The sequence below is a fragment of the Cololabis saira genome, chromosome 14, assembly GCF_033807715.1.
Source record: "Cololabis saira isolate AMF1-May2022 chromosome 14, fColSai1.1, whole genome shotgun sequence".
Classification (NCBI taxonomy): Eukaryota; Metazoa; Chordata; class Actinopteri; order Beloniformes; family Belonidae; genus Cololabis; species Cololabis saira.
In genome coordinates this window covers 8155663-8178264 of record NC_084600.1, presented here as the reverse complement: position 1 = coordinate 8178264, position 22602 = coordinate 8155663, and the positions used below count along the sequence as shown (strand labels likewise).

Genomic DNA, 22602 nt, shown 5'->3' with positions numbered 1-22602 from the left:
TCCACTTGGCAACAACATCCGCCAGCCTCTCAGTCGCAGGCGTACGCATGTGCGTGGTGCTCTCCTTCAGTCTAGTTTGGGGAAAAGCATTGCTGTGGTAATGTTGCTGCTAATGTTAGCTGTGCCTGCACTCGCGACCGGGTGCTCTTCGTTTATGTGGCTAAACTTGAGCTGCTTCGGTGGTGAGCAAAGTCCTTTCCACAAAGACACATATGACTCTACCTATAGCATAACATAACAAAACAATACATAACATAACACAACAATACATAACATAACAGAACAGGTGTATTTTCTGAATGATGTGGGAGTGATGTATGGGTCACAGTTTGTTGCACTTTATCCATTCATTGTTTTTATTGCTTTTATGTTTTTATACTGTGCTTTTTATACTTATTTAATAATAATAATAATTTCAATTTATATAGCGCTTTTCACCTGAAGCGACAGATCTCAGAGCGCTTTACTAAGAAGACTAAAAACAAGACCAGGAGACTAAGACAAAGCCTAGCTACTAGATAAGATAAAAAGTTGTGGGCAGCAAAAAAAATATGTGAATAAAAGGGGTCAAGGGAAGAGTTCAGGGGAAAGCCTGCTTGTAAAAAAGTGTTTTAAGGCCCGTTTTAAAGGACTCCACAGAAGGTGCATTCCTGACGCAGTCAGGTAGAGAGTTCCATAGGCGTGGGGCGGAGGCAGAGAAGGCACGGTGTCCCATCGTCAAAAGACGGCACAAGTGTGTCTCTTAACCCAGCGTTTCACTCATTTCTGATCTATTTCCCTCCTTCTCCAGGGTTTTGATGATCTCAGTCAATGGACCGCTCTGTTGGGATCATCTCTGGTTTGTGGTCCACGAGTTGACAACATTTCCTTCATCATAGAAGCAGCGGGACACAGAGTGGGATTCCCCTGTCCTCCAGCAACCAATAAGAAAGTATGCGCCACATTATCCTAAATACTAAGTTAATATATTGAGAAAATATTCTAGCACAGCTGAACTGCTTTCATAGATGTTCTGTCTTGATTGCTACAACTGTAATGTTCTTGTTCAATTATCTCATAATTCTGACACTTCTTATGCTCCATAAGTCAGAACAGGAAGTTATTCAATACTGACTACCACTTCCTGTTTAGAGTCAGTAAGTGGAGGTGGGACTGCGCTAGCATTATTTTGCTAATATGGTGTTATTCTATGCTGAAATCATCATTATTTACTACTGTGGTTCCTAGTCTTGGAATGAGTGTTGCTAAATGTAAGATGAACAAACTTAACTTAGAGGGACAGGATCTTGAAGGTTGAATGATTTACAGCATTCAACCAATACAGTGAACAGGATCACAAATGGTCCTTTCAACCAATAAATGAAGAGAAACATTTGTGATCCTGTAACTCCCCTGAAGATAACCAGAACTACCTCTGACTGAACCACAACCAACCAGACTACAACCATTACCACCCCAGAAACAAACCAAAACCACCCGAAGACGACCAGATCCATCCCAAACAACGTACCACTAAAACACAGAACCAGAACCAACTCAAACACAACCAATACGACTTAAGACACAATCAGAATCACCCAAAATACAGAAGTACCCCAGACAGAACCAGTACCACCCTGAACAGAACCAGAACCACCTCATACAGAACCAGAACAACCCCAGACAGAAGCAGAACCAACTAAGAATGTAACCAGGGGCCTGTACTACGAAGCAAGTTCAACATATCCAGGATATCTTTTCCTTGTCCAGATTCACTAAGCGGGACAATTGCAATCACGCTAAGCGGTCACACGACGGTGGTTATCAACTCGGTAGATCGACCCAGCTTTCTCCAATCTGGATATGAGCGCGTGCACATAAAAGGGGCGGTGTTTTCAGCGCATGACCAATCGCAAGCATGGAGAAGTCCGCTGTCAGAGCCGCTTAGTTCAGTAGCGAAGAGCAAACTATCATTTTACGGAAATATGATGAGTATAGGCATATAATACAGGCAAAAAGCAACACAGTTGCAGCTGCAAAATGCAGGAAAGACAGCTGGCAAAAGATCGCTGACTGTATAAATGCGTAAGTTCATAGGGATATAAACATATATTTGAATATTCTGGGAATCTTAATCTTAAACTGTAAACCATGATCAGCAATATTAAAATAATAAAAGGCTTGCAATATTTCAGTTGATTTGTAATGAATCCAGAATGTATGACATTTTTTTGTTTTTGTGTTTGCATTACAGAAAATCACAATATTCTAATTTTCTGAGACAGTCCTGTATATATTGGTTCTATAACTATTGTTGTTGACCGATAACTTGTGCTGATGCTGTACCAAAGAATTGAGTTTTTTTATTTATTTTATTTTATTTTTTATTTTTTCAGGAGGGGGGTGTTTAGTATTTTAAAGTGACTTCTCAGAATGTTCGAGGGACGAAATTGAAAATCCCTTTTTTGCTATCCCCTTACAAATGCATCTTCTTTTTGATTTCTTCTTGATTTATTTATTTAATTGGTATTAGTTTTGGATTGACTGTACATCGGATTTTGGGTGATGATTTGTTTTATTTATTCATTGATTGATTTATTTTTTTATTTTCTCCTCCACCTCTTTTTTCTTTTTTTCCTTTTTTCCTTTTTTTTTGATTTTTTTGGATCGTTCATACAGGGAAAGCAAAGGGGTTTTGGTGGCCCTGAATACGCGTTCTGTTCGGAGGGATCCTCTCACGATCCGCGCACCAAGCTCCACTGGATTCTCTTCGAAAGGGCATGCCATTTTCCAAGAGAGCTGATTGGTCAGTGGGCGGTGCTTTTATACCCGGCGATCTGTATCTCGAACATAACCTGCTCCGGAGCAGGTTAGCTGTTCAGCATAAGTTACCATGGCGATGTGCCCCGATAAGAAGTGAACCACCGTCGTAGTCCTGAAAACCCAGGGTTAAACCTGAAGTTACCTCGCTAACCCCAAATCCCGCTTCGTAGTACAGGCCCCAGGACTCCCCTGAACATAACCAGAAACACCCAAACAGTACCCAAACCACGACAGACACATCCAAAACCATCCCCAACACAACCAGAACCACACAGAATAGAACCAAACCAGACCTGAAGTGAACCACAACATCACTTCACAAAACCAGAACCACCCAAACAGTACCAGAACCTCCCCAGATTGAACCAGAATTACCATCCCTTCTTCTTCTTCCTTCTATTTAGCTAAATTATAAATACTCTCCTCCTTCACTTCCTTTCCCCTTCTTCCTCCTCTTCTTCCTCTTCATCTTTATTTGGATACATTTCAAGTTCTTTATCAATTGAAAACGTTTTTCAGCTTCTTCATACTTTCCAAAAATTGTATTCCTTTATGCAGTACGTATTCTGCCTTTAAATTGTGCAACTTTATATTCAGAACCAATATGTTTAAACAGAAATGCTTGGTTGTGGACCGGTACTTGGAACAAAACTCTTAAACAATGCACACACACCACAATGTTGTCCTTAACTTTCAATTCAAAATGATGCCTTCGACATCTTCTGTCTCTTCCTCATATTATTTTTGCTTTGCTGCGTTTGCTCATTGTATTCAGTCCCGGTGCTGTACTGCTGTACCCTCCACGGGTACTGTACCCTCCACGGTTCAATATAGGGCTGGGCGATATGGCCTTTTATCAATATCTCGATATTTTTAGGCCATGTCACGATACACGATATATATCTCGATATTTTGCCTTAGACTTGAATTAACACTTTGATGCCTACAATCACACCAGTATGATGATTCTATATCTACATTAAAACATTCTTGTTCATACTGCATTAATATATGCTCATTTTAAACTTTCATACAAAAAGGGGGAATAAGTCAAATTTACCAAAACTGTATTTATTAAACAGTTACTAAGCAGTGAGTGGCACAAACATAAAAAGTGTCATTTCAAAAGTGCACGTTGCATCTCTGACTCCCCGTCTGAAGAACATCTGCTAAGAACATGTTCTGGTCCTGGTTTTACCAGGATGACCAGGTTTCACCTGGTTTTACCAGGTTTTACCAGGATGAGTTGCTCTGAGCAGCAGGGGCCCCTTAGAGCACCTTTTATATTAAATTGTAGGTGTAGGGGCTGCAATGTTTCATCCTCTCCTCCTTTACTTTGCATCACTTTCACTTATTGTTAGAAATATGACCTCATATAGTCTTGTTTGACTTTGTTTGGATGATAGTGATTGATTTCATGTGGCCACATTTAAGCAACACTAGGTGACGTTTCTCAGTTCTGGAAGAGAAAAGTCTGAATTATGGTTCCACGTTAAATCGACGCAGAACCTACGGTGTATGGTACGGCGTAGCCTACGGTGTAGGGTACGCGGCGACGCGCACTTATGGCGTAGGCTCTGCGTTGGTGTAACGCGGGACCATAATTCAGCCTAAAGGCTCGGCTGCGCGTGTCGCGCTGAGCGGCTCCTCGGCTCGGAGAGAGCCGTGCGAGGGGAAAACATCCCCTCCCGTCTTTACTAAACCGGTTTGCTTTGAAAAGAGTCTGCCTTGCGTAGCAACCGCGCAGATGAGCTCACGGCGCAAACAGGCCGAGTTTGGGAAAGTTTAAAGTAAAGTTAAAGCGGGGTGGAAGTGAGCGGCGGTCCCGGACCGCAGCGCCGACACCTGCAGCTGGTCGGGGGCCAATGATAATGCACACACGACAGCACGTGACTGACATGTGTAACAGGGTGCGCTTGTTTTATGTGTCGGTGAAGGAGAGATGAGACGAGAGAGTGAGAAAAGCCTGTAATTTAATGCCCACGACTAAAAGCAAAATGCATGAAAATTTATACTCGAATATGCACGATAGAGTCATTTTGTACATCGCACAGAGTAGAAGCCGAGATACATCGGCTATCCTCGATATATCGCCCAGCCCTAGTTCAATACGCCCTTGTGTGCCGCGGATCTTCGGTTTTGCCATTAATTTTGTATTAATGCTTTACAATCCGCGTGTTTGTGCCGTGCCTGCTGCAGAAAAGCACTCCGCGAGTCACTGTCGTAGCTCCGCCCACTCCCCATCGTAGCTCCGCCCACTCCCCCCTCGTCACTGCAGTAGCTCCGCCCACTCACAGAGGAGCTCTGCTCGCGATGAGCACCAGCGGGACAGTTGAGAAAAAAAGTTAGAAGAAGCGCCGGCTTCATTCAAATCTTCGGTGTGGCATCATTTCTGTTTTGCTGTTGATTACAACGACGATGTAGTGTGTGTGTTAACAGAGCTTTTACTGTCTGTAATCATTGCTTGAGTAATCATTGCTAGTGGAAGATCAGAGTCTCCGCCTGGTCAGTGAAACGTTACACTGAGCAGGCGGAGACGGCTCTGATCGGGCCGGTTTATTTTCAGGAAGGAAATAAACAGCTTTACAGTCATAAATAGGTCATAATTATTCTCACTACCTCAAACTGCTGCACCTTAAAATGTTTATAATTTTTGTACATAGAAATTCCACATTTGTCTATTGTTTATTTGTTTATTGTTTACCCTTAAGACCATAGAGAGTGAAACTACCGGAGTCAAATTCCTTGTTGGACAATGTTCGAACCTGGCCAATAAAGATGATTCTGATTCTGATTCTGATAAACAAAGGCAGACTCCAACTCTAACGCTTCGGAAAAACTCCCCGTACAGTGTTTCCTCTAGGAATTTTTTCAGCAGTGGGGGCATGCTTCCCGGGGGGGTGGCGGCGGCGGCGGCGGCGGCGGTGGCGTAAATGTACGGCGTACACAAATAACCACTTGACAGCAAATGTAACTTTCAAAACCTATTTATTGGCTTTTATCCCTTAACTTTTGAAGAACAATCCCTGAACAAAAAATAAATGTTACATCAACTTCAACTCTAACCAGTTGAAAATGTAAAAAATAAATAAAAACAATAACATTAAATAAATAACATGTAAACATCAGCTAGATGAGGCTGTGTAGACTCAATGACAAAGTTTGCACCCAGGCTCAGAGCACTTAATTTTCCTTGGCTTTTTAAAGAAGAGCTCTAAGGCTCTATTTTAGGGAAATTCTCCCAGAGGTGGCCCATTGATGCTTAGCAGCATACATGCTGCAAGATGATCCCCCTCGCGAGTAATTAACTCCAATAGGATCCCCCAAACACCCCAAACACCCCACTCCCTCCCTCCCCTCCCCCCGCCGTTGCGCTCATCATCACACAGGCCGTGCTGTGAAGGTGGAGAAATGCGGCGATGGGGCATTTGCAAAAAAAAAAAAAAATTATTATTATTATTTTTTTTTTTTAATAAAATAAAATTTTCAGGCGTGGCGGCTATGATTTAGCAGTGGCGGGCCGCCAATGCTGAATGAATGTAGAGGAAACACTGCCGTACAACTTAAACTAGAACACCTGAAGGGTTCAGCCCCCCCTCCGCCACCGCCGGCTCCTTCATGACGTGCATTCCGGTGACAGGCAGAGAGATGAGAGAATTCAGGCTGATCTCCCCAACTTTGTAACTCTCCCATATCAGGGTTGCTACAATATTTTGTAATAATTATAATTATGATAATTTACAATATTTTCGCGGAGGGAAACCGTCCTGCGCTTCCCGTCGGACGGTTCACGCCCCCGTGTCGTCCATATATTTCTGATAATGTACACCTCGTCGGGCATTATCCCATATGTATTTAGTAGTGTATACTTAGGTTACTGTACTGAGTTGTCAAGATTAAGAGGCTGTTGACTATGAAGAATTATAGTAATTTACATTTTGAAAAGTGACAAGCGAAATAAACAGATAATTTTGGAGAAAAAAAAAGCTCTCTTCATGCACATAAAGGCTGATTTATGGTTATGCGTTACACCAACGCAGAGCCTACGGCGTAGGGTTGATTTAACGCAGAACCATAATTCAGGTTTAACTCAAACCGAAACCGAACCGAAACCGTGGCCCAAAAACCGAAACCGAACCGTGGGCTACCTGAACCGTTGCAACCCCTAGTACACACGTTACGAAAAGCCCACCACCGTCTTCTTCCACTTTATAATTGTAAGCATGCTGTGTCACACTAAAAACAATCTGTGTCAAACGTGAGCTTTAAATTTATTTTTTGATTAAATGAGGCTTCGATGCAGAGGAAATTCTTCGATAATTTTTTGTAATTGAGTTACTCAAAGTACTCGAGGAATTGTTTCAGCCCTAGTTCAGTTCTCAGTTGGATTGATGCTGTCTTTTCCTCTGTTGTGGTGTTGTTCAGGTTTTCTGGTGGTTTGACTGGTGTCTTCCTCTGTTGTGGTGTTGTGTTCAGGTTCTCTGGTGGTCTGACTACTGTTGTCCTTTGGCCTGCAGTCCTGGACAGCCCTTCAGAGCCGTAGCGCAGACAACAGTGGAAAACTTTACCCGTCTTGGAGTTGCTTTTCTTGAAGACCGCCTCCAGCTCGATAATGGACTGGTGCCTTCAAAGATAATCCGTATGTTTCCTTCACTCTCGCCTCTTTTATATATACTTTAACACAAGTTCTTATCATTTATTTAACCACATAAATCAGGGGTCTTCAACTAGATTAGGCCGGGGGCCACATCTGCAAAAAGACTGTATAGAGAGGGCACGCGGAAAATTTGGGGGTTTTCAAAATGTATTTTGCACTCAAAGACGAAGATGTAATACATATTTATGTATATACAATACATTTGTGCTCAGTAATGAGCAGGAGAATATATCTGTCTAGTTTCCAGTTGTCTCCAGATTTAGTCATTGTGAATGTTAAATATTATATTGAGATAAAGAAATATTATTTTAAATGCAAGTTAATTTTGAAACCACGCCTTGTGCAAACTTAATGAAGTTGATATTGACCTACTTTTAATAAAACTCGCCATAATGACAAAGTACCATTTCCACCAAGATTTCCTTATTTGAATATTATATTAAATGGTAAATGGTAAATGGATTACACTTATATAGCGCTTTCCAGCTGTACTCCTACAGCCCCAAAGCGCTTTACACTGCAAACATTCACCCACACACGCACACATTCACACACCGGTTGTCGGCGGAGCTGCCACAGGAAGAACTAGGTTCGAACCACTGACCTTCAGGTTCATGGGCAAACGCTCTACCAACTGAGCCACCTTCCCCATGCCATTAAGCATTGAGCACAAGCATTTCAGTCCATAGTAGCCAGTTTATGTTGTAAATAAGCAACCAAAATATTAACCATATATGCATTATATCAGCAAAACAAAACAATTGCATGAAATTATAGGAGGCTTAGAAGGTCATCTGAAATGCAAAGACCTCATTTAGAGATTCAAATGAAAAACATTTCAGGCCAATCCTAGAAGCCTAATGATGTAAACAAGTCCTCTACAAACGAAGGTTAATAACAAATAATGTGACAAACATCATCACTGTGCAACACTGGCAAAAAATCCGAAGTAGTAAAAAACATCTCTAGCAGAGATTAACATGTACAAACACTGTCCAATGAATCATTAACCAACTGAAAAGGCTACCAAGCATCTTAAACTTTTAATAATTAACAAAATGCGATATGTAAACCATGTTAGTTTCGCTTCCCGGCCCGAAGTGACGTCGCCCGCCGACCGGAAGTGACGCCAGCCGCCGACCGGAAGTGACGTCCGATCGATCGGGACAACACTACTTTTCCCCCCTTTATTGAAATATGACCAGGGGCCACATAAAAGCCCCTGGCGGGCCACAGGTGGCCCACGGGCCGTCGGTTGAATATCCCTGACATTAAATCCTAATTTACTGTATTCATTGGTATTAGATGGCATTTCTTTTAAAGGTAGCTGGTCATTTCTCTACATATACATCTCTTAATATGGTGGCGTGGGCACTGTTCCTGCTACACCCACTGTACCGTTGATCTCCTCCATATGACCAACAATGCATTTCTTAATTTCCTCAGCTTCACAGGTTTCAGTGATCCGATCACAATTGGATTGCTCTAAATGAAAGTGGAAGCAGGGCATCTGTAAAATCCCTTAGAATAACAACATTGGAAATCTAATTACACTATATGTGCAGACGCTGATCCTGGCCCTAAAAGTCTTGTTTAGAGTACAGAATTGACTTTTGGTGCTTTTCCACTAGTACCTACTCAGCGCGCCTCTGCTCACCACGCCCCCGTTTTGCGCTTTTACACTACGGGCCAAGGAGGGTGGAGGCGTGCCGAGTAGATACTTTTTCTGTAACCGTTCTGCCGAGGTTCTAACCGGGCTGAACCGGCACTATATCTGACGTCATCACCTTCCACGCCACCGATTGGTCGGGGGGCAGGCCCGTCAGACCAAGACCGCAAGAGCGGTTTGTGGCTCTTCATTTTATTCGACTGGCAATGGCAGCGCAAAAGTCTGTTTGGTGATCCAACTCTGAGGGTCTGATGTTCATAAACCTGGTGGCTGAGGAGAGAATTAAAAAGTGATCTAGACGGGAGATAAGGAATGACCAGATCTACCAGGAGCTCGGCCACTTGTGGCTCCCAGCTGATTTCTCAGCAGCGCCGACACAAACAAAATTTTAAAAAAAGCGTTGCCGCTTGAAGCTTCTTTTACTCTCATTTTTTAACTTGATATCGAACACAAGTCACAGACCCAGCAGCACATCTATCATCTCCTCCAGGTTCTACATCTTTAGTGTTGATGTCTTCTCCGTTTAGATCACAACAGCTTTGCTCCAACCCACCCACTTCTCTACTCTTGGAGTAGGTACTAGTTTAAAAGCGCCATTTGTGTAACTTTATTCCATCAACATCGACGATGTTTACGTTTGAGGACAAAATTAAATCTTCTTAGAGTCACATGCTTGCTCTACGGTACACATATTCAGGTTTTTCTACGCGTCCTGAAAAACATATGGAAAATTAGAAAAAACTGTCAAATGTCCTGGAAACAGTTAAGTTGCCCTGAAAAATGATCCTCCCCCTGCCTTGTTACTGAATGTAAACTGTTTAAAAGTTCTGTGTATGTGCGTCTGTTGTCGCTTGATCAGGGCAACATGAAGGCTGCGCCATGGAGGAGAAGGCTGGCGCAGTGCCCCCCATGACGCTACCAGCCAATCAGATCTCCTCTTCTGCTCAGAGCGGTGCTCCAACCCAGTGCTTCCAGTTGACTGTAGCTAGATGTAATGACTTTTCAAACGCCGTTAAGGACTAAACGCTTAGAGACATAGAAACAGCGGGACACAGAGTGGGATTCCCCTGTCCTTCAGCAACCAATAAGAAAGTATGCGCCACATTATCCTAAATACTAAGTTAATATATTGAGGAAATATTCCAGCACAGCTGAACTGGCTTTCATAGATGTTCTGTCTTGATTGCTACAACTGTAATGTTCTTGTTCAATTATCTCATAATTCTGACACTTCTTATGCTCCATAAGTCAGAACAGGAAGTTATTCAATACTGACTACCACTTCCTGTTTAGAGTCAGTAAGTGGAAACGCGGTGGGACTGCACTAGCATTATTTTGCTAATATGGTGTTATTTTATGCTGAAATCATCATTATTTACTACTGTGGTTTCTAGTCTTGGAATAAGTGTTGCTAAATGTAAGATGAACAAACTTAACTTAGCTTATTTGTTATCTTATTTGTGATCCTTTAACTCCCCTGAAGATAACCAGAACTACCTCTGACTGAACAACAACCAACCAGACTACAACCATTACCACCCCAGAAACAAACCAAAACCACCCGAAGACGACCAGATCCATCCCAAACAGAATCAGTACAACAAAAGACAGAAACGGAACCACCCCACAAACAACCAGAACTACCCGGAATGCAACCAGACCACCTCAAAAAGGAACCAGAACCACCAGAAGAGAACCAGATTCATCCCAAACAACGTACCACTAAAACACAGAACCAGAACCAACTCAAACACAACCAATACGACTTAAGACACAATCAGAATCACCCAAAATACAGAAGTACCCCAGACAGAACCAGTACCACCCTGAACAGAACCAGAACCAGAACAACCCCAGACAGAAGCAGAACCAACCCAGTTTCTCAGCAGCGCCGACACAAACTAAATTTTTAAAAAAGCGTTGCCGCTGGAAACTGTTAGGGACTAAACGCTTAGAGACAAAAATAAGGACTGACAGTTGAAAAGCACTGTGGATGTGCGATTTTTCTCTCCCAAGGCTCCTCCCCGTCCTGTGTTGAGTGACAGGCAGAGGAGAGCTGGAGTGGGAGTGTTACTGAATTGGCTGTGTGCGTTGGATGCAACTCTGATTTAAGCAGAGGGGGAGCTAATCACAGTTATCAGGTAATCTGCAGTGGGTGCGCTTTATCCACTATTTCACACTTGTTTTATTGTTTGGCTCTACGCACAAGCATGTGTTCTGCGTTTAGGAAGGGGTGGCACTGGTTGTGGATATTGAGGAGTTCAGTCAGATAATGAGTGGCTAGTCCATTAAGAGCTTTAAAAACAATTCATAAAAATTTTAAATCTATTCTAAAAGCAACAGGGAGCCAGTGCAGCGCAGCTAGGACAGGGGATTTGTGGTCACGCCAGTAAGGAGGCGGGCAGCTACGTTTTGTACCAGCTGTAGGCGGTGCACAAGTGAGTGGTCCAGGCCAAAATAAAGAGAGTTGCAGTAGTCCAGTCTGGTGTGGAAAAAAGCATGGATTCCAGTCTCCAGATCTTTTTGTGTCTTTTTACTTTTGATAAAATCCTTAAATGATAAAAAAAATGTTTTTTATAACTGAGCTGACTTGGCGATCAAATTTCAATCATCAAAAAATCACCCCACAATTCTTTACTGAAGACTTAATGTTGGGTGCAAGGCGACCCAAAAAGCCAAAAGGAAAGTCCAAACATTATAATTTCAGTCTCATTTTCATTTAGATGCAGAAAGTTTGAGATCATCCAGGATTTAACGTCAGCTAGACAATCAAGCAATGTCTTTATAGTGTTTCTGGATTTTGGTGTCAATGGCAAATAAATCTGCATGTCATCGGCATAACAAAAGAAGAGATAATGTTTCTTGAAAATTTACCCTATTGGCAGCACATACAGCAGAAAAAGAACTGGTCCAAGGATGGAGCCTTGAGGGACCCCAGATGTGAGAGGGGCTGAGGATGAGGTGAATTCACCTAACTGCACAATAAAACTCCAGTCCGACAGGTAGGACTGGAACCTTGACAGAGCTTTCGTAGGGGCGGGTGCCGGCCCGCCGGCGTCGACGGTCGGGGTGGCCCCGTCTCTCCGGGAAGGCTGGCCTCTTGCCGGGTGGGGGTCTTGAGCCTGGAGGGTGACCCAGAACATGACCCCTGAGCAATTATTACATAGACATAACATAAACAATGGCAGGTAAAAACTCCCCTAGTGGGAGAAAACCTTTTTTTTCTCATTTTTTTCATTTTTCTTTTTTTTTCATTTTATAATTTTTTTTTTTTTTTTTTTTTTCAAATTCTGTTTATTGATTTTCACTCTTATAAGAAACATACATAACAAGCCCAAAAAAAACAATAATAATAATCAAAAGTAAAGAATTAAATTAAATTAAAAAAAAAAAAATGAAATGTCATCTAATCTTTGTCCATGAGAATCATTGGGCAGATTGTCCATAAAATGTAAAAAGGGTGACCACATGTCATTAAATTCTCCAACTTTACCTCTTAGAATGTATGTTAATTTTTCTAATACTGGGTGTGAAGACATCTCTTTTAACCACTGGGTGGAATTAGGACTCTGAACATCCTTCCACTTCAAGGGTATTGTTAGGTTTGAAAACAGCAATAAACAAGTTTTTTAGCCTAAAGGAAGACACAAAGACTGGTTGGAATAATTTTGCGCACTTCTGCAGAAGGGGAGAGAACACGAATGCTTCTCCAAAGTCCTTTGCTCTGCATGATGCTTTTATTAAGACACTTTGACAGGTATTGATCACATAAGAACAAGGCATAGTAAACATTAGACAGTAGACATTGTATAGTGGACAATGGGTGGAAGTGATAACGTTTGATTGAGTTCTGAATTACAGTGGTCACCTGTCAGAGGACAGTTCAAATCCTGAATAAATCAGGAAGTGGCTGAGTGGCTCCTGTCAGGCAAGCATGTGACGATTACATAATGACAGAACAAGTCCAAAGGTTGATTTTAACCTCACATTTCCCTCCTCTTTAACCTTTGGAAACTTCAACTAATATCCGTCCATTAGGCTTAGAATAGTAGCATCATATTAAGGTCAAACATTTAAGAATTAGCAAGGGGAGTTTATAACACACTTAACACAAGTTTGTCAACGAGTAATTATATGTCAAGGAAATATGTCAAGGGAGAGGCGAAAACCCGGTAATATGGGGCAAAATTCCTCTCCGACCCTCCTAGTGAGCGATCACCCAGGCCAAGACACTTAACATTTCACAGAAAACAAAATAAAACAGTCTATACTCCAATGTCATCATAATCATCCTTGCCATCAGTTAGAGTTCGTTGGAGTTGTTGGTAACAGACCTCTGAATACTGGATTAAGGAAGTTTGAATGGTTCTTTGGACCATTGCACGGAGACACGGAATAATACAGGTAACGAAAACACAAAATAGTACAAGGACAGTAATAATCGGAATCATAATTTTAGTCATTATGTCAGTCCAGGGGCCAGAAGTCAGCCAGGACCAAAAAGTGGTGCCTGCTGAGCGTCTGTCTTCTGATACAACTTTGGCTAACTGACGCAACTCGGCTATAGCTTTGGTAACATTACCTTCGGCACCAGTTTCATCAGGGATGAACGTACAGCAGTGTTCCCCAATCATTGCACAGACTCCACCATCCTTAGCAGTTATCAAGTCTAACACAGTTCTATCTTGAAGCTCCATTTCTCTAATGGCGGTAACTTCAGCTGTTAGGCCCCCTAAGGCTTTAAGAGTGGAATTAATGAACAGACCCATACGATAATTTATAGTCTCAATCCTTAACATGGTCTTTCCAACTCCCAACTGGGGAAGGGCCGACAGAACTATCTTTTGGCTTGTTGACCAGAGTTTATGGTCATCGGGGACATCTCTACCCCAGACTGAGTCATGGGGGAGAATACCTATGGCACGTTTAGTACGTGGAGGGGTATGATGTCCATGAAACACAAATGCGTCTTGGACCAATCTCACCATCGTACATCTACCTGTCCATCCTGGTGGAAGAAGCAGATAGATTGAGTTGCCACACATCCAAGAGATATCATCTTGTGGGTCAGTGCCAGCTGCATCAGGAGCTGCATAATACTCAGTACAAGTGGCACTCGTGGGCAATAAGGTTTCATTAAATTTGGTAGGGTCAGATATGTTCCGGCCGCAAGCAGCTAGATTGACGGAGCATTTAGAGAGTGGAACTTCCCCTACGGGTGTGGGTTTCCCCCAATCAACTTTGTTGCTGTAACAGACTGCTTTAAGGTGTTGTGGGAATGGTATTTTCTGTATCATGATTGGGGACGACCAATTGTATGATAGTAAATGGTCAAACCCACGGCCCTTATTGGCTGGGGGCGTGCTGTTAAATCCTTTAACGTAATTTGGCAACAAGCCTGGGCTGTACCTGGATTTTAATATATCGGGGTAGTACGAACCATTACGTGGATCTATGGGAATGGGATGTACTGGTGGGCTTCCTGTTGACAGAGGCATTCGGCTACACACATAACAGTTAGACATATTTTGTTCCTTGGCTATAAACACAGCAAAGTTGTACCACATATTCATTTCAAACCGAGTTTTAGGTTGTCTAACTTCATACCACTTGCGGATTTGTATGGCCGTTACTGATTTCTTCTTTCGGAGCTCCTCTCCAGTCTGTTCCACCAGGAACCAGATTGTAAACAGAAGGGCCACAACGGCTATGATGATGAGTGGGACTCTCATGATCGCGGTGTACTGACCCGTGGCTGGTGAGTATAGGCGTCAGATGAGTTCTTCAGCGGACAAAGGTTTTGGTACCGTCCGACTTCCGGCCTACTCAGGGTCTGGAAAGTTTTTTACCAGCTTGCACTGTGACTGGTGAACCCACGTAGATCGTTCGGCAATCTTTACTGCTGTCGGGGTCGCGATCTGAACAACAAAGGGGCCGTCCCAACGAGGTGATGACCACGTTTTTCTTTTCACCACTCGAATCAGGATCTGGTCACCCGGTTTCAGCAATTCCTGGATAGGAGAGAGAGAGGAAAGCGGCAGCTTACAAGAACTTTGAACATCTTTTTCAGCAAATAATTTACACATCCACATCGAAAGTGGATCTGCCACCTCGGCTTTTTCTTGCCATGGTTCCCCTTGCCATAAAGGGAGCTGGAACGGGCGACCATGCACTACCTCAAAGGGTGTGAGGCCTGATGAGTTCGGGACGATTCTCATGTACATTTTAACTAATGGCAGGCATTCAGGCCATGGTTTTCCAGTTTCTTCCATGGTTTTCCTGAGCCTTAGTTTAACAGTGCCATTGGTTCGTTCCACTAGGCCTGCACTCTGTGGGTGGTAGGCACAGTGGTTCTTTAGGCTGATACCTAGATGTTTAGCCATGTTTTGGACTATGGTATTCACAAAATGTGCACCATTATCGCTCCAAATTAGCCTTGGAATGCCATGTTCTGGAATAACGTGTTTACAAATGGCTTTAGCTACTGTTAGTGCGTCAGCTGTTTTGGCCGGGACTATTTCAACCCACTTGGATAAGGAGTCGATTAACACTAGGCAATACTTGTATTGTCCACTTCTGGACAGCTCAATGAAATCCATATGAATAACTTCAAATGGATAGGTCCCCTGGGGACACTGACCTCTCTTAGGTCTGATATTGCCCTGCGTGTTGTGTCTGCAACAAATTAGACAGCTCCTACAAAAAATTTTTAAAGTAGGTATTTAGTCCTGGTGATGTATGAAATACTTTATATACCATACTCTCCATTCCTCCTGTTGAGACATGAGACTTCCCATGGCTCAATTTAGCCACCAGGGGGAACAGGTTTTTTGGAAGTACTGGTTTGTTTTGTACTAATATAGGCCTTCTGAAGTTACAGTAGCACCTTCATTTAGCCAAATGTCTTTTTCTCTTTGCGGAGCATTGTTTTGCATGTCAACTAAAATTTGAGTTGGAATGGTGTCCATTTGTGTGTTGATCATGATAGAAGTTGTAGTCTTTTGAGCTGCTGCTTTAGCTGCTTCATCTGCTTTGGCGTTTCCTTTGGCAATTCTGTCGGTTCCTTTGGTGTGAGCCTTGCATTTGCATACTGCTATTTCTTTGGGGAGCAGTACTGATTTGAGGAGCTCTTTCAATAAGGCTGCGTGCTCCACTGGTTTCCCTGTGGATGTCTTCATTCCTCGCCGGTCCCATTGGGCAGAGAATACATGGAGTACTGAATGTGCATATTGGCTGTCTGTAAATATTGTAACTACTTTTCCTTCAAAAAGTTGACAGGCTTTCGTCAAGGCTTGGATTTCTGCGGATTGAGCTGATTGGTTGGAAGGTAGTGTTTCAGCATGCAGAACTTCATCATCCGTGACTACTGCATAACCGACTTGGTTCTTTCCTTCAGGTGATTTTAAAGCTGATCCATCTACATAGACGTATGTGCTATCTGGGATGGGCGTGTCTAGTAGGTCAGGTCTTGGTTTGCAACAGCTATCTGTTCTCTCCATACAATGGTGAGGGTCACCATCTTCCTCTGTGGGGAGGAGTGTGGCTGGATTCAGGGTGTTGCATCTTTGCACCGTCAGGTGTGGCTGTGATAGCAATGTTGCCGTAATTGACAGGTGTCTGGCAGGCGATATGAACGACATTTTGGTGCTGGTGATTAACATATCAACAGCATGGGGCACTTTCAAAGTGAGGGGGTGAAATAGCACAAGTTCAGCTGATGCCTGGACGGCCAAAGCAGCCGCGCACACTGCTCTTACGCAAGAGGGCAATGCAGCTGCCACTGGGTCCAACCTTTTTGAGTAGAACGCTACTGGTCTTAGTTTTCCTCCAAATGTCTGTAGTAGGACTGAGGTCATAAAAATGCCTTTGCAGTCTACCGTCTGGATGAACGCCTTGTTGTAATTTGGCAGGGCCAGGACTCCAGAGCTCAAAATCACAGCTTTCACCTCTTCAAATGCTTGGATGCCTTCTGCGGTCCAAGAAATGGGGTCCTTCATTGACATTTCAACGGTATAGATGAGATCCAACAGTGGTTGTGTGAGCTCTGCAAAATTCGGGATCCAGCTTCTACAATAATTGGTTAATCCCAGGAATGCCATCATCTGCTTTTTGTTAGTGGGCTTTGGGCAATTTCTGATGGCTTCCCTCCTGTTCTCGGTCAGGCTTTTTCCTGCTTGAGAGATTTTGTGTCCAAGAAAAACCACTTCCTTCTGGCAGAATTGGAGTTTCTTTAATGAGGCTTTATTTCCAGTTTTCTCTAGGTGTTTGAGCAGAGCAATTGTTTCTTTTTTGCATTCTTCCTCTGTTGGACTGGCTATTAAAATGTCGTCTACATACACCAGTATTTGAGTCATTGGCGAGTGCTGATGTGTACTCAGACACGCTGTTATCTCCTGAGAAAAGATTGTTGGACTATCACAAAAACCTTGGGGAAGCCTGGCATATGTGTATTTATGACCTCCAAATGTGAAGCCAAACCAGTGGCGAGCCTGCTGGCTCAGTGGGATAGAGAAGAACACGTTACTCAGGTCCACCACGGTGAAATACTCTTGATGGGGTTTCAGCTCGTTCAGCAGCGTGTGTGGATCTGGTACGCAAGGGGCTCTTGACTGTACAGCAGCGTTGACATGTCTGAGGTCATGTACTAGTCTCCATGCTCCAGTTTCAGCCTTCTTAACCGGAAAGATGGGGGTATTACACTCACATGTGGGATCTTCAACTAGAACACCTGCTTCCACCATGTTTTCAATTACTGGTCTTATTCCTTCAATTGCATCTGGTTTCAATGGATATTGTTTTACTCTGGGCCTATAAGAAGTTTTAGGGGTGATAAATACTTCATTGGATGTAGTCATAAGTCCTACATCAGTCTTTGATGCTGACCATAGGGTGGCTGGGACACCAGGAAAATCTTCTGCAGCATGGCAGATGAGGTTCTGATGTCATTCTGTCAGATGGATCTTCGTCTGTGCCACAGTGGTCCAGTTGAGGGCTGTTCTCTTCACTAGGCCATATTCTCTGGATTCATATTCAGCAGTTCTTGGTCCAGTTTGTGTCCACTTCTTTTCTGGTATATTTTTAAATGTGAATGCTATTGGGCCTAAGTCTTTCCAGCGCCTTCCTGGTTTCCTGGAGAGGGAGATGTGTGGTATGGTGTTTGACCAGAAACACCATAGGGCTCTTGTTCTGGTGGGCATACTGACTGTAGCCCATGCATCTCCACTGGTGGTGGTGAACAGGTGGTTAACTGTGAGCATTTGGGGGCCCAAGTATTCAAACTTGTGGTCGTACTGCTCGTCTCCAGGTCCAATTCTCATGGTGACGTGGAGGGGCCACTTGGTTTGATGTTCACCTTTTACTCCACTGATTTTATCTTCTATGGCGCTTACTACTGAGCCGGGACCCTCAGAAATGGGGTCCAGGGAGTAGAACTTTTTTGGTTCTCCGGTCCCTTGAATCACATGGATATTGGTCTTGTCATCTGGATCATCAGTGGCTTTCCTTGCTTCTATCCCATCATCCATCGGAATTAGACTGATCTTCAATTTTTGTAGAAGATCTCTCCCTAGAAGGTTCACTGGGCAGTGTGGACTTAGCACAAATTCAGTTGTACTAACATTGCCGTCTTCATCTTAGACAGGTGTGGCCCCCTGCAGCCACTACTGTGATAAGTTTTTTTCCTGGCTCCACTCCTGGAGCTTTATCTTTCAAAACTGATTTGTCAGCACCAGAGTCACACAGAAACCTTATGGCTTTTCTTGAGGGGCCTAATCTTAGGGTGTAATATGGCTTCTTTGGATCTGATGAGTTGAGAGAGCACAATTGGGTTAAATCGAGGATGTCAACGGGGGTAGGGGTCTCATTTTCATCATCCTCTTCTTCCTCCACTGGATCCTCCTGGCGTCATTCTTGGTGGTCATCGTAACGCGGGTTATGTGGTGGTGGGCGCTTCTCTTTGCGAGGCTCAGGGCAATCTCTAGCATAGTGGCCTACTTGGCCACAGTTAAAGCATTTATCATTGCGACGCCTTTGTCCCCTTGGGCGTCCTTCTCCGGAACGCGGACCTTTGGGATATTCATGCTTCCTGGGGGGTCTTCCACCTCCTTGGTAGAAAACTTCTTCTTGACCTCTCCCTGGAGGGGTCAAGGCTGCCAGAACTTGGGTCAGGGCGTGGACTTGGGTAATGGGGTTGGTTTTCTTTTTGTGGACTGATTCAGCGTGGGCGGCCCATTCCATCATGTCTGCCAGGTTTTGGTTGCGGTATGTGACGCAATATTTGGTGATGAAACCTGAAACTCGTGGGAGGAAACCTGTCATGATGCTTTGCTTTAATTGTCTTTGGTATGCACTGTCAGGGTTTTGGTCTTCCTCCAGTCCACTGTGAGCTTTAAAGATCTCTTCCATTCTTCCTCTGAAGACATAGACATCTTCATCCTCTCTTTGGCTTGTGCTGCTAATCTTACCATAATCTGGGGTAGCAGTCCAGGCTTGGCGGACACGTCCCATTACTCCCTCTATCTGGACATCAAGGGGGGCACCTGGTTGCAGGATTTCATTTTGGGCATTTCTTGGGTTGAAGTTTCCCCTTACTCTGGCCCAATTATGGCCTAAACTAGTTCTGAAAGCCTTTTCAACTTCATCTCCGCTTAACCCATATGACTCACAGAGCAGGCGGAAATTCTCGATCCATTTGGCGGGAGTGACAGTGGGGTCTCCCAGGCCATTGCAGGCATCTCTGCATTCTGTCTCAGTCCACGGACGGAAAATCCTCAGGGTCCTGTCCTGGTCACCGTCAAGACCAAAGTGGGGGTTTGCAACCTGTACTAAGGGGTAGAGCTGAGATGTGGATGGTCCCTGTCCAAGTTCAGTGAACGGATATGGTGTCATGACTGGATATCCTTCATAACTATTTGATACACTGAGTATGGGATAGAGCCTGTCTTTTTCTCTGCTTTTCCGCTGATTCCTCGTCTGCACAGGTGAAAAAGCCTCATCTTTTTCATGGGGTGTGGCTCCCTCTGGTGTCCGGACCATGACTCCAGGTGTGACGTCATGTTTGGAGGTGGAGCCAGCATCGGGATTGGTTGTGGGGGCGGAGCCAGCATCGGGATTGGTTGTGGGGGCGGAGCCAGCATCGGGATTGGTTGTGGGGCGTCTCCTAGGTCCTCGTCGAGTTGTGGTTGGGGCTGGAAGATGCGTGGGCGTGCACCTGTTTCTTCATGCGCTGCAATCTTCAACACAGCTGCAGTGCATTTTCCCTTTTTTAACAGTTTTCTTAACTTTTTTTCTTCACGAGCCGCATCTCTCCTGTTTGCTTGCTCAATCCAAATGTCAATTTTCTCCAACTGTCTTTTAATCTTGTCATTCATTTTGCCAGTCTTCACTCTTTCCTCGTGTTGCAACGCTTTTTTTATTTCAAACAGCTTAGAGGAATTCAATTCACCATCAAAACCATGTCTGTTCCGCCATTCTTTTACATGTCCACAACTTTCAGGAAAATGTTGTATCATATACTGTGTGTCAGACGGCATCTCCCGACTGAAACCTTGTCCCATTTTGAACGTTCTTGATCAGTTTTGCTTTCGTCTTTAAATTGAAAATTTTTTCCTTTTAAATCCCGTTCACACAATTTATATATTCTTTATTTATTCTTTTTCACAATCTTTTATTACCTAGTTTTGGGACGTCTCCCTTTAAGTATAAGTCTATTAGAAATAATTCCGGGCTTGCAATAAGTCTCAGTTTAAACCCCGTCTATTATTTTAGCCAGTTATTTTAGCGATCTTTTTAACTTTCTTTAAATTTCTTTGAGCTCATAAATCTCCGTTTTGGCAGTTTCGGTCTTAACGTTGATCAATTTTAATGAGCAATTAAAACTTTACTTTTCACAATTTTAGAAACCACAACATTGGCAATAAACTGTTTTAATCACAAATATTTGGACAAAAACAAACATATAGACAAAAATTATTCCATTTAGAAACCTCCTTTTCGTTTTTTACTTTTTAAGTCCTTGACTTTATATTTTATATGTAATACTTCAGTACTTAATGGGTCCCCAGACCCATACAGGCTAACCCCAGGCTAGTATTTATTACAGTAACACATTAACACCCCCAGGTATTTATCATGAGGAGTTTCTCTTACCAGTCTTGGTGCCTTTCCCTGGAATCGAAGACCCGTCCACCCGGCGTTGAAACGGCGCAGGACCAAATTCCTATTGGCCTCGTTCCTGAAGTTGGAGCGGTTGTCGACAGCGGCCAGTTGATCCCACGTCGCCTCAACACCTAGAATGCTTGGGTCCCGGGAAATTTCGGCACCAAAAATGTTAATGTTTGCGCACTTCTGCAGAAGGGGAGAGAACACGAATGCTTCTCCAAAGTCCTTTGCTCTGCATGATGCTTTTATTAAGACACTTTGACAGGTATTGATCACATAAGAACAAGGCATAGTAAACATTAGACAGTAGACATTGTATAGTGGACAATGGGTGGAAGTGATAACGTTTGATTGAGTTCTGAATTACAGTGGTCACCTGTCAGAGGACAGTTCAAATCCTGAATAAATCAGGAAGTGGCTGAGTGGCTCCTGTCAGGCAAGCATGTGACGATTACATAATGACAGAACAAGTCCAAAGGTTGATTTTAACCTCACAGGTATTACCCTTTTTACTTACAAAACACAAACAAAAATCTATGAGCTTTCTTTTCTTTTCATTTGCACCAAAGTCTTCAGAGTATATATGTAATAGACATAATCTAGGTTCAACAGGAATTGTACACTCTTAATCTGGAAATCAGGCGAAGGGTATCTTTCCAAAAATCCTGGAGTTTCTTACATTCCCATATACAATGAAGCAAGGTACCTCTTTCTATGTTACACTTAGGGCAATTGTCTGGAATGTTGGGATTAAAATGATTTAGTTTAACGGGAGTAATGTAGGTTCTAAAGAGCCATTTGTATTGCAGTAATCTGTCTCTTGTGTTTATACTCTGGGTTTGGGCTAGATCAGTGTCTCCCAACCTGGGGTTCGGGCCCCCCCTGGGGGGGTGCCTGAGATCTCTGGGGGGGCGCGAAACTTTGTCTGCTTTGAGGATATGCAGGTGTAAAAATTATATTTGCGCATGTTAAATAAATAAAAAATAATAACACACCTAATGGAATACTGTAATCCAAGTCTGTATAAACCCACGTAGTATTTTAATGACCAAAATATATTTCTAAGTTATTTAGCAACATTTAATCCTACTACTACTCCGACAGGTTGTTAAAGGAAAAATGTTAAAAATGTTTGCGCTCATATTAAAAGAGACATTTTTCAGAAATTATTTTATGTCCTTGCAATTATTTTCTGTGCATATTTTATACATTGGTGACACAAAATAAAGGTAAGAAAGATAAAGTCATATGTATACAGGGTAAACCAAAGAGAAATGTATCACAAAAACATAATTAATGTTCATTTTTTCAATTA

At 43.1% G+C, this 22602-nt stretch overlaps 2 protein-coding genes across 3 annotated transcripts in view; one reads left to right on the top strand and one right to left on the bottom strand.

Moving 5' to 3' along the window:
- hlcs (holocarboxylase synthetase (biotin-(proprionyl-CoA-carboxylase (ATP-hydrolysing)) ligase)) overlaps positions 1–22602 on the top strand; it is a 94686-nt gene that overhangs the window by 3702 nt on the left and 68382 nt on the right. The window contains exons 1-3 of one of the 2 annotated variants that reach the window (XM_061739571.1): positions 819–931; positions 2659–2785; positions 7320–7441. In XM_061739571.1, the coding sequence (XP_061595555.1) occupies positions 2760–2785; positions 7320–7441 (148 nt within the window). In that variant the 5' untranslated portion in view covers positions 819–931; positions 2659–2759. Of the gene's footprint in view, positions 1–790; positions 932–2658; positions 2786–7278; positions 7442–22602 lie in introns of those variants that run through there. The other variant, XM_061739570.1, reaches the window with a different exon arrangement.
- Positions 12789–21453, bottom strand: LOC133459539 (uncharacterized). The gene is made up of 2 exons (XM_061739575.1): positions 21276–21453; positions 12789–15139 (listed from the first exon to the last, which is right to left on the bottom strand). Exon 2 carries the CDS (start codon positions 14858–14860, stop codon positions 13394–13396), a length of 1467 nt encoding a protein of 488 aa, XP_061595559.1. The 5' UTR covers positions 14861–15139; positions 21276–21453; the 3' UTR covers positions 12789–13393.